The 13331-nt window shown below is 41.3% G+C and overlaps 1 protein-coding gene across 3 annotated transcripts in view; it reads right to left on the reverse strand.

Annotated features, from left to right (window-relative positions):
- Positions 1–1858: 1858 nt before the first annotated feature.
- Positions 1859–13331, reverse strand: part of map3k4 (mitogen-activated protein kinase kinase kinase 4) — a 217038-nt gene continuing 205565 nt past the window's right edge. For all 3 annotated transcript variants that reach the window (XM_072265759.1, XM_072265760.1, XM_072265758.1), the window contains 4 exons: positions 8779–8901; positions 6882–6988; positions 2790–2969; positions 1859–2411 (listed from right to left, as the gene is read on the reverse strand). In XM_072265759.1, coding sequence (XP_072121860.1) covers positions 2391–2411; positions 2790–2969; positions 6882–6988; positions 8779–8901 — 431 coding nt within the window. In that variant the 3' untranslated portion in view covers positions 1859–2390. The remainder of the gene's footprint in view (positions 2412–2789; positions 2970–6881; positions 6989–8778; positions 8902–13331) is intronic.

Below are 13331 nucleotides of genomic sequence, written 5' to 3' on the forward strand. Positions count from 1 at the left end.
TTACTCTCACCTAGTCTCACTGACCTGCACTCAGCCCATAACCCTCCATTCCTTTCCTGTCCATATAGTTATCCAATTTTACTTCCAATGACAATATCGAGCTTGCCTCTACCACTTCTACTGGAAGCTCGTTCCACACAGCTACCACTCTGAGTAAAGAAGTTCCCCCTAAACCTTTGTCTCCTAACTCTCATGTCCTCTTGTTTGAATCTCCCCCACTCTCAATGGAAAAAGCCTATCCACCATCAACTCTATCTATCCCTCTCATAATTTTAAATACCTCTATCAAGTCCCCCCTCAACCTTCTACGTTCCAAAGAATAAAGACCCAACTTGTTCAACCTTTCTCTGTAACTTAGGTGCTAAACCCAGGTAACATTCTTGTAAATCTGCTCTGTACTCTCTCTAAGTTGTTAACATCTTTCCTATAATTCGGTGACCAGAACTGTACACAATACTCCAAATTTGGCCTTGCCAATGCCTTGTACAATTTTAACATTACATCCCAACTCCTATACTCAATGCTCTGATTTATAAAGGCCAGCATAACAAAAGCAATTCTTCACCACCCCATCCACATAAGATTCCACCTTCAGGGAACTATGCACCATTATTCCTAGATCCCTCTGTTCTATCGCATTCTTCAATGCCCTACCATTTATCATGTATGTCCTATTTTGATTAGTCCTACCAAAATGTAGCACCTCATACTTATCAGCATTAAACTCCATTTGCCATCTTTCAGCCCACTCGTCTAACTGGCCTAAATCTCTCTGCAGGCTTTGAAAGCCTACCTCATTATCCACAACTCCACCTATCTTAGTATCATCTGCATACTTACTAATCCAATTTACCACCCCATCATCCAGACATTAATGTATAGGACAAACAACATTGAACCCAGTACAGATCCCTGAGGTACACCACTAGTCACCGGCCTCCAACCTGACAAACAGTTATCCACCACCACTCTCTGGCGTCTCCCATCCAGCCACTGCTGAATCCATTTTACTACTTCAATATTAATACCTAATGATTGAAGCTTCCTAACTAACCTTACATGTGGAACCTTGTTAAAGGCCTTACACAAGTCCATATAGACAACATTCACCGCTTTACCCTCGTCAGCTTTCCTAGTAACCTCTTCAAAAAATTCAGTAAGATTTGTCAAACATGACCTTCCATGCACAAATCCATGTTGACTGTTCCTAATCAGACCCTGTCTATCCAGATAATTATATATACTATCTCTAAGAATACTTTCCATTAATTTATCCACCACTGACGTCAAACTTACAGGCTGATAATTGCTAGGTTTACTCTTACAACCCTTTTTAAACAATGGAACAACATGAGAGCAATATACCAATCCTCGGGCACCATCGCGTGTTTCTAATGACATTTGAAATATTTCTGTCACAGCCCCTGCTATTTCTACACTAACTTCCCTCAAGGTCCTAGGGAATATCCTGTCAGGACTCAGTGACTTATCCACTTTTATATTCCACAAAAGTGCCAATATTTCCTCTTCTTTAATCATAGTTTCCATAATTTCCCTACCTGTTTCCAGAAGCCTTAATTTTATGTCTTCAAAGAATGCAGTCAACTGTAGGAGGATAACTGTTCAAATACGAATTGAGTTGATTACAAAACAGATTGAATTTTAACCTATAATGAAGTGTGATCGTCACAGTACTTGTAAAAAAAATCCAAGCAGTTACTCCAAACTGTTACAATTCCTTCAATAGTAAAGCAATGGCTAAATCTAATTGAATATGCATTTTTCTCCCACGAAACAAAACACCAAAATGTTATGCAAGGAAGGTCCCCAACCATGTAGATTCATTCTCACTTCACCAGTATTCCTAAAATAAAGAATTTATTGGAAAACAATTGTATTTCATTAATCAGTCTACAGTTGCTGCAGAATAAACTTGAGTATGCAAACGTTCATGGGAGTCAGTGCATTCTTCTTCCACGATATAATAGGTTTGTAGTACAACAAACAGGATAAAAACATTTTACAAATTAGAATATTTGACAACACAAAACTTTGGAACCTATAGAAATTTGAAATACTATAGCCGGGTATTATGTTTTCCAAAAGCAAGGTATAGTAAGGGGATGGGTTATCAGGGGGATGGGGAGAGAAACCACAACAGTCTGTACAGTAGTAATGGCACTTCCAATAGAGCATGCAGCTTATTTTAATTTGTTAGACAGTCAAATGCCCAACGTGTGCAGTTTCAGACTGTCAGCTTCACAGAAGCAGTGGTACAGTGACCCTGGTCAGCTGTCCGTGTAGCCCACGGTTAGAGAGTGTTCTTGGCACTTGCAGTAGTGATTGCTTCTTGTGTGTCGGAAACCACTCGAGCTTTTGATCAGGCAGCCTCATTCTTCATCACAGCAAACCTGGGCAGACAAAGTATCTTAAATTACAATCAAAATGGTAGTAGTTCAGTCCAAGTCATAGGAAAGTAACTGAGGGTCGATTCATCATTATAATGACTTGAAAGCAACTTAGAATGCTGCCCTAATTAAAGGAGTCAGGATGGGACAACATCTTCAGGTCTACACCAGTGAAAAGAGAGTATCAAAACATTGGCAGGCTATTTCAAAATGCCACAAACACACCCACCATGTCTAAGATATTTAGAGATCCATGAGCAGTAGTAGAACTACTCAGGCAGATCAATGAATGCTACCAAACAGCTTATAATCTTGTTATCTGCGAAAGCCGAGATCCAACTGAATGCGGAATTGAGACAAATAAATGAGCTTTCACAGTACCTTGACAAAAGGGTGATCCAGAAGTTGGCTAGATGTCCACCGGTGCTTTGGATCGCTTTCCAGGCAATAGGACAAAAAGTCCTTGCCTTCTGGGCTTAACCGTTCTGGGATGGGAGGCTTGTGACCCATTCCCACCTTGTACATGATCTGGAAGTTGTGCTCATACTCATGCCAAGGCCTCTGCAAAATAATTGAAAGAAGAATTTGGGAGTTTCAGACAGTACTAAATAATGAAAACAAATTTCACACAGCAAAACAAATCATACACACAGCTTTCTGGACTACAATCCTATCCGTTGTAAAGGGTAATCAAAGGTCAAATAATGGGAAGAAAGTAGCTGAATGACACTTACATTACAACAAATAAAAGGTTCCTAGAAGCTGAAGTAAAGTGTAATCTCTGCATTTAGAGTGAAAATGAAACTGGACTGAAAAAAGAATGTTCCAGGTAGCTGCACCAAATACTGTAATGTACCCACAAATGCTCCTGTAATATGAGTACTAAACAACTTAATCAACACAGGTCTGTGTATAGCTTGCTAATGCAATATTTAAAAATTATTGTATATTCAAAAAAATACAATGTAAAGCCAAATTTTGACATTCATATTAGCATTTGTAACTGGCAAGAAAGCAAGTTTTATTTCTGGAGCGTGAATGTTTTATTGCCATTAAGACACTTGCACCATTTCCTCCAATTTTCTCTACAGGCTGGTTTGCTCACCTCCTGACTAGCTAATATCTGGAAATGTACAAGAGCAGGATGGATCTATCTAGACTACCAAAACCACTTCGCTGTTGTACCTTAATAAATTTACTCTAAACTTTGAAGTTAAGTACATATATGTCACTCTGAATAATTTTCACAGAACAAAGAAACAACAATCACTGAGACTGACTAACAACCGATATGCAAAAGACACAGTATAAATGCAAAAAAAAAACACAATAAGTAAATTAAATAATATTGAGAACATGCGTTGTAGAGTTCTTGAAAGTGAATCCACAGGTTGTGTTGAGGTGAGTGAAGTTACCCACACTGGTCAGGAGCCTAATGGTTGAAGGGTGATAACTGTTCCTGAACCTTGTGGTGTGGGATTCTTTCCTGTTGGCAGCAGTGAGAACAGCGCGCAGCCATTGAAATGTGCAATGGTGACTGGAAGAGGCTCTCCTTTATGGTTAGTAAAATAATTTTTAAATGATACGCAGAAACAAAATAGTTCTGCAAAACAAGCATTGTCTCCCTGTAGCAGACACTGCACTTCCGACCACACAGACCATTCCAGCATTCAGAGATCTTCAAGGAACGGATTAACAAATTTTCACAACACAGCAAAGCCCTCTGCAGTGACAGTGGACACACCAGGTATTTCAAAGGTGATTAAAGCCTTGTCTTAAATGCTACTTTAGCCTCCTCAACACAATGATTTTCCCTCAGAGTCCAAAATAAACTATTTTGGAATATCCTCATATGGTAAAAGTGAAAGTGCAAGTAATTATTGAATTGAGTGTATTTAGGTGAAAGACACAATTTTAACCATCTAGGAAACAAGTTTGTTTTATGCCACTGTCACAAATGTCATTCAACCAACTATTTACAGTCTAGTAAAGGAAAATGATGATGAGGTGCAAGACCAGCCTTGATCTTATTGAACAGCAGAGCAGGCACAAGGGGCTGAATGGCCTACTCCTGCTTCTGTTGATGTATGTTGTGGTGAGATGATTTAATTCACATCAAAAGTAATTCTTTAGAGAAACTTGTAATAATTAAGTCACTATTCCAAAAGTTCCTCTAAAGATGAAATTCATAAAATGTGGTCATTTAAATTCACTTTATATTTATTTCAAATTACCATTTAAGATTTGGTCACCAGAAAAGACATTGGCTATGAAAGTCAATCAAACACTTTTGCTTGAGGGACTCATTTACAATTTTCTGTTTCAGCAAAGAAAACAATTATGTGATTCACATGGAGAACAAACTCTTTTGTCCTGCTGTCAATAAGACTTTAGACTGGGCATGACTCACCATGTGACTAAACTGGACAACTGCCCAGTGATGAGCTGTAATCCAGCTGACTCATCTATTGGTCAATTTGAATCTGGAGGAAATGTTACAAAGCAAACCCAACCCCCTTGCAAGGATCAGAGGATCCTGATTCATATCCCAAGACATTTGATTAAAGCTTTTGGTACTTAAATGAATCATACAAAGATACAAAGTAGCTTGGAGTCTTGGTGCTGAAAACTGAATCTTGGTTTTCTCAAAGCAGAGAGAAAATTTAAAAAATCAGAAGTGCAAAGGGACTAGGGAGTCCTCATGCAGGACTCCCTAAAGAATAACGCAGGTTGAGTTTGTGGTAAGGAAGGTAAATGCAATGTTAGCAATCATTTCAAGAGGACCCTAGAATATAAAAGCAAGGATCTGATACTGAGGCTTTATAAAGCATTGATCAGACCACATGAAATACTGTGAGCAGTTTTGGACCCCTTATCTGAAAAAAAATGTACTGGCATTTGAGAGAGTCCAGGAGGATCACAAGAAGATACTGGGAATGAAAAGGTTAAGTATGAGGAATGTTTGATGGTCCTGGGCCTGTACTCACTGGACTTTACAAGAATTGGGGTGGGGCGGGGGGGTTAGAATCTCATTGAAACCCATCGAATACTGAAAGGCCTAGACAGTGTGGATGTAGAGATGCTTCCTATGGTGGGGAAGTCTGGGACCAGAGGGTAAAGCCTCAGAATGGAGGGACGTCCACTTAGAACAGAAATGAGGAGGAATTTCTTTAGCCAGAGGGTGATGAATCCGTGGAATTCATTGTCACAGATGGCCATGGAGGCCAAGTCATTGGGTATATTTAAAGCAGAGGTTGATAGGTTCTTAATTAATCAGGGCGTCAAAAGTTACAAGGAGAAGGCAGTAGAAGTGGAACTGAGAGGGATAATAAATCAGCCATGATGGAATGACAGACCAGACTTGATGAACTGAATGGCCTAACTCTGCTCCTATGTCTTACGGTGTTAAATAGATGCACTGTTCAATTTTAAACTTGTGTGGGTAGAAGCAGCTAAAGGTCACAGGTGTCAGATCTAGCAAGGACTCAGCAGCCTCTGTCTGACACAATGTGGTACCAGTGCTCCAGTCCAGTATGCAAACGCCACTGCTCCAACACATCAGTTGAAACTGCCACCAACCTCTACCCAGAGACCACAGACTTCACCCTAGTTTGTGGAACACGCCATTAAAGGAGAGCTCCAGGTAAATGTTTCACAAACATCTTAGATGTTCACACACACACACACTCACTCATACTCATTCAGTGGCAACTTTATTAGGCACAACTGTCGTTAATGCAAATATCTAATCAGCAAAATGTGGCAGCAACTCAATACATAAAAGCACGCAAGATATGGTTAAGAGGTTCAGTTGTTCAGACCAAACATCAGAACAGGGAAGAAATGTGATCTAAGTGACTTTGACCATGAAATGATTGTCGGTGCCCGAAGATGTAGCCTGAATATCGGAAGCTTCTGATCTCCTGGGATTTTCACGCACAACAGTCTCTAGAGATTACAGGGAATGTTATGAACAACAAAAATCATCCAGTGAGTGGCAGTTCTGTGGCTGAAAATGCTTTGTTAATAGGAGGTCAGAGGAGAATGGCCAGACTCATTCAAGCTGACAGGAAGGCAACAGCAACTCAAATGATAGTGGTGTGCAGAGCATCTCTGAATGCACAACACTGAACCTTACAGCAGCAGACCAGGAACATGCTCTTAGTGGCCACTTCATTAGGTATAGGAGGCACTTCTAAAGTGGCCACTGAGTGCATATACCAAAAACAGGAGCTGTGGCCCTTGGCGTCTGTTCTGCCTCTTGCTGACCTGATCTTGGCTTCCTGCCTGACTCCTATGCCCTTCAAATCTCTTTGTCCAAAATAAAACTGAAGGTTACAGAATCTACACAGAAACGCTGTTACCTCGAGGTGTGCTTGAGCACAAGTTACCATGCAGAGTCTCTGACAGTCATTACAGATTGCCACATACACCAAAATGAATATCCATGCATCACCATTCTACACATCTCACCTTGCCTGTGACCATTTCCACAAGGACACACCCAAGACTCCACACATCTGCAGCACGTCCATGTCCTTCACCCTTTGCTCTGGTGATAACTTCAGGGGCCATATAAGCTTTAACAGAACAAAACAGACATCAAGTTAATTAAGTCTACATCTATCACTCGATCATCCTGCTGAACTACATTTCTGTTTGCTGCTGTCAATGCTGTCACAAGTGGCTGCGGCACTTCAAATTTAAAAGCTCACTGCATAGTGCGTTAAATCCCCAGCATCTACTTCCAGGCAATGTTATATTCTGAAACCACCTTGTCTCTGAAAAGGGACTGGTACCAGCCCAAGCATATTGAGCATTCTAATATCCATTCCAAATCCCTTCAGTCAAAGTTAATAAGTACTAACACTGTCAGTGGCTATCCGTAGAATCCAACAGGAAGTACAACCCAAGGATTAAACATTCCCTGGTTTGATATCCAATGAACTATTCAACATCAGCCAGGTCAATGGCAGTCAGTGATTACTGGTTCCAGCACTCACGAGGTTGGAGAGAGAGGGGATGCAGTGGAGTAAGCAGTAGGAGAGGGCAGATGAAAAGGTTATGGGGATGAGAGAAATAATCAGCCAAGATGATATGGTGGTGTAGACTCAGTGGGTTGAATGGCCTAATTCTGCTCCCATGTCTCATGGAAACCGCTCGTGAACAATAGATGGGACACAAACACCTGAGCAATCCACTAACTTTACACAGAAGTGGGACTAGATAACAGGACATATCCTGTGTACACAAACCCTACCCCAATGGGAATCAATACATGCAAGGAAAGATCATAAAAGACTCCCATATTTAAACAAAATATCCAAGTCCAAAAATCAAGCAACACACATAAAAGTTGCTGGTGAACGCAGCAGGCCGGGCAGCATCTATAGGAAGAGGTAGTCGACGTTTCGGGCTGAGATCCTTCATCAGGACTAACAAAGAAGAGCTAGTAAGAGATTTGAAAGTGGGAGGGGGAGGGGGAGATCCGAAATGATAGAAGACAGGAGAGGGAAGGATGAAGCTAAGAGCTGGACAGTTGTTTGGCAAAAGGGATATGAGAGGATCATGGGACAGGAGGCCTAGGGAGAAGGAAAAGGGACAGGGAGGGAAAAAAAACCAGAGGATGGGCAAGGGGTATAGTGAGGGGGACAGAGGGAGAAAAAGGAGAGAGAGAGAGAGAAAGAATGTGTGTATATAGATAAATAACAGATGGGGTACGAGGGGAAGGTGGGGCATTAGCGTAAGTTTGAGAAGTCAATGTTCATGCCATCAGGTTGGAGGCTACCCAGACGGAATATCAGGTGTTGTTCCTCTAACCTGAGTGTGGCTTCATCTTTACAGTAGAGGAGGCCAGAGATGATGTCCTTTCGTCCTAAATTCTACAAAGCAGCCGCCATCCTATCAAACACCTTCAGAAACTTGCATCTATTTCATTGGGGAACTTGAGCTTACAAACGTATTTTACCTGATCTTTCCTCAGTCAGTCCTACCATTTTACAAATCAACTTAATAAACCATTGATACATTGTGTCCCTGACATGTCCATTCATATGGCAGACCAGGGTGATCTCCCCTGAAGCCCTTTGCTGATGCAGTGAAACTCTGCACTCTTGATCAGAACACTCCTTTAACACTAGCTACACTGCTTCAACTCATTGAAAGACAGGTGTTACCTACTGGCAGGGATTCACTCTCCATCACCCAAATGTTTCATCAAAACCTATTGCTATTGGGGCATCAGCCTGGAGAAGGTAAGTATATTAAATCGGAAAAGTAAAGCCCAGCCATTTGCATCACATACACACCATGTCCACAGAGACAAATGGATGCCTCCTGGGAAAAGGAAAACTCCAAACAAGCATCTTACCAGCAGTCCCAAGGGTACTGTTCACTTCACCAGGCATGGTCTGTGCAATATTCTTCAGTTTAACTGAACAACCAAAGTCTCCCAGTTTGATCAGACCCGATGAGGTGAGGAAAATATTGGCACCTAAGAGTAATGAAAATTAAAGGTTTGCTAAATTACAAAAAAGATCATTGCTATCAAACTCAGTGTGATGTTTCATCATCCAGGACCGCCACCATTCTCCCTTCTCACCGCAAGGGGGTACAGGAGCCTTAGGTCCCTCACCACCAGGTTCAGGAAGAGTTAATACCCTTCCAACCATCAGGCCCCTGAACCAGCATGGATAACTTCATTCACCTCAACTCTGAACTGATTCCACAACCTATGGACTCAGGACTCTACAACTCATGTTTTCAATTTATTTTGTTTTTATTTTGTTGTTTATTTGCAGTTTGTCTTCTTTTGCACATTGATTGTCAATATGTGTGTAGTTTTTCACTGACTATTGCATTTCTTTAACTGTGAATGCCTGTAAGAAAATGAATCTGAGTGACTTGTTAATAAATTTATTTTGAATCTTGAGCCAGGATAGCACAAGGAATGCAGCTCTAATTGAGAGTATCACTTTTGCAAAAGCAAAATATTGCTGGAAATCTGAATCAAAAATGCTTGAAATACTCAAGCAGCACTTGGGAAGAGACATATGGTTAACAATCTTGGGTTGTGTCCATCATAATTAACATGATCTGAAGTGTTAGCTTTCTCGCTCCATAAATAATACCTTACCAGTTGAATGTTGGCAGGATTCACTGTTAGTGGGTGAAGTACCCAATCAGTTCTTCATGCAACCAAAGACAAGTATGCCAGGAAAAACTTTTAACTCAGTCACTGGAGCCACCAACATCTTCAGCTGATGACCAGAAAGACCCAGGTGTTATTGTACAAGTCACTGAAGACCAACATGCAGGCACAACACGTGATTGGGAGGGCAAAGATTATGCTTTTATTACAGCAGTATTCAAATAAAGGAGTACAGACATTGTTCTGTACTCCTTTATCAGACCTCTTGAGACTGCCCAGGGTAGTGTATACAGTTTTACTTTTACTACCTCCTCACCTCTGAGGGCATGGATTGAAGATTCATTGGGTGGCAGATTTGCCGTGCAAGGGGAGATCGAGTAAATGGCCCGAATCCTTCAGAGCTCAGAAGAATGGGAGGAGATCTCAGTGAATCTAACAAAATTCTTTCAGGGGCAATAATCTGCTGAAGGACCTTAGCAAGTCGTGCAGCATCTATGTGAAGAAAGGAATTAACATTTAGGGATATTTTAGCTCAAATCGTTGACAGTTCTTTTCCTCTCACAGACAGTGCTTGACCCACAGAGTTCCTTCAGCAGATTCCCTGTTGCTCCCGATTCCACCATTTGTCATCTTGTGTGTCAGCAGGGACTAATGCTCTGTAAGCAGGAGTCATGGTCTCAGGATACGAGGAAACACAATGAGGGCTAAGGTGAGGAGAAACCTCTTCACTCAAAGGGTGACGGATGTTCAGAATTACGCACCCCAGAGGGAAGCTCAGTCAGGGGATTAGGGATAGGGTGGAAGATGGAGCTGAGGTAGATCAGCCATGATCTTGGTGAAGGGCAAGGAGAGGGATAAATGATCCACCCCTATTCTTAGTTCTCCAGGGGCAGCTGTCACCCTGATAAGAGCAAACCCACTGCTCTGATGGAAACCCTTAAAGCCACCACATATTTATTTGCTCTCTACCAAATGACTTTGACGTGGATGTAAGGAACAAACATGGCAAGAAAGTCACCACTTATTTTACTAAAGGATATCCAGCTAGGGGCACATTTGCGATTGCTGGAAAACCCAGCATTAATTTCCAATCCTGAGCTGCCTTCCAGAAACTGATGGTCAGATGCTTTTTTTTTGAACAACTGGTGTTCCTTTTGGGGAAAACCCTGGATGCTGCAGGATTTAAGCGCAGTCCACTTAAAATCAGCAAAATACTTTCTGAATGGTTGTTTTGTACTCTTTTCTGATGGCTGATTAACACTTTACCACGACACTCCTCCACTGTTCAAATGCCCAGTTTAAATGAACATGTTTTGACCATTTAATCTGGAACTCCGCAGGTCAGGCAGCATATCTGGAGAGGAGTAAAGCGCTGATATTTTGGGTTGGGCCGAGATCTATCCTCAGGACTGATGAAGGGTCTCGGACCGAAACTTTGGCTCTTTATTCCAATCCATAGATGCTGCTTGACCTGCTGAATTCCTCCAACATTTTGAATATGTTACACTCGATTTCCAGCATCTACTGAATCTCATGTTTATCACACTTTGTATCAGATGTTATAAAAATGACATCAGTGTCAAAGCAAACTGACCCGGCCTTCAACAGCCAGGTTTCAGTGAATCTGCCCATTGCAGAAGCACTGGTTGGGTAAAGAGTGACAACATTGCCAACAATACATTACTACTAGTTTCATAGCTGAGTGAAGGGCATGAATGTATTGGTTGGATGGATTATAGTTAATGAATTAGCACAGCAGTCAGAAACAATTGGTACTGCCTGCAGATACTTACCAACCACTATCAACACCTTTAATAATATTCTTTAATATGTTTCAAGGTTGTGCTGGAATTGTACTCACAAATTACATGCTCAACAGTACTTGTGTTACACAAGGTTTCAATCAACAGTTACAACTGCATTACAGTCATAATGATTATTATATAATATAACTTGGAGTACAACTGAGTAATTATTTGGAGGGCAGTTCAGGATTGGAAACCAAATGAAGGCTAGGAACGAATTCTGATCCATAAGACATTGGAGCAGAATCACACTATTCGGCCCATCGAATCTGCTCCGCCTTTTCATCATGGCTGGTCCATTTTCCTCTCAACCCCATTCTCCTAAGCACAAAATACTCTGCAGATGCCGGGGTCAAAGCAACATGCACAAAACGCTGGAGGAACTCAGCAGGTCGGACAGCATCCGTGAAAACGATCAGTCAACGTTTCGGGCCGAGACCCTTTGTCAGGACTCATTCTCCTGCCTTCTCCCCGTAACCTTTCATGCCCCGACTAATCAAGAATCTATCAACCTCCACCTTAAACACACCCAATGACTTGGCCTCCAGTGCCACCTGTGACAATGAATTTCACAGCTTCATCATCCTCTGGTTAAAGGAATTCATTCTAATCTCCGTTTTGAATGCACATCCCTCTGTTCTGAGGTTGAGCCCTCTAGTCCTAGACTCCCTCATCCTCTCCACATCCACTCGATCAAGGCCTTTCAACATTTAATAAGTTTCAATGAGATCCTTACTCCCCCTAACCATTCTTCTATATTCCACTAAGTACAGGCCATCAAACACACCTCATATGACAAGCCTTTCAATCCCAGAATCATTTTCATGAGCCTCCTTTGAACCCTCTCCACTGTCAGCACATCCTTTCCTAGATAAGGGTCCAAAACTGCTCACAACACTCTAAGTGAGGCCTCACCAGTGCCTTATAAAGTCTCAGCATTACATCCTTGTTTTGTATTCCAGTCCTCTCAAAATGAATGCCAACATTACATTTGCCTTCCTCACCACCAACTGAACCTGCAAGTTAACCTTCAGGGAATCCCTTGCTCCTTTGTAAATTTGTGCTGACTGCAATACACCAATTGAATTACTTGGCCAGGACCAGACATGAACTTGGCAGATTTATAATTGTTTGTCAAAAATAATCCAGTTGGTGGCTAGCCTGCTTTCAGCAATCTGACCATTACAGCCAGTAAACTCTGCATTGTTGAAGGCTGCTATTTCATGAATTTTATGGAGTCCATCAATGAAAATACAAGCACAGAACCAGAGAAATAGTGTCACTTTTAATTCTTGCAGGATGCTCAGCCACAATCTCACAATGAGGCACAGATTTAGCATGTATTTAAACAGAACAGGCGATGTAGAATTTCAGGGTCAGGTAAAATTCTTGACACTGTCTCTTCTCCACAGAATAGAAGTAACTCCTGACTGTTCAAGTGTCCATCACTCTGATACAAGATCTTTCTTGACCTTGTCATGAACTTCAACTTTTTCGATATCCACTTCAATTTAGGTAACTAATCTTGACATCATACTGTGGCTATTCAATTATTGAGTACGACATATTACTGGTCTTATTTACCTGTCAATTCCTGTCTCTTAAGGTGAAGTAAGTACATTTGTATAAGCCCTATCCCTTTTACAGGATAGTTATTTGTTTAACAAAAATAGCTTAATCATATATTAAGACCCCATTTTAATGTAGTGCTTTCAAATTTACAGGGATGTTTCCAGGGCTTGAGGACTAGTGTTCTAAATAAAAGTTGAATAGATTGGGACTGTCTTCCATGGATTGTAGGAGAATGAGGGGAGGTTTGATAGTATACAAAATTATGAGGGGCATAGATAGGGGAAATGCATGCAGACTTTTCTCTACTGAGGTTGGGTGAGATTAGAATTAGTTGTCATGAGTTAAGGGTGACAGGTGAAATGTTTAAGGGGTACATGGGGGGAGGGGAACTCCTTC

Source organism: Mobula birostris, chromosome 8, assembly GCF_030028105.1.
Source record: "Mobula birostris isolate sMobBir1 chromosome 8, sMobBir1.hap1, whole genome shotgun sequence".
NCBI classification, from domain to species: domain Eukaryota; kingdom Metazoa; phylum Chordata; class Chondrichthyes; order Myliobatiformes; family Myliobatidae; genus Mobula; species Mobula birostris.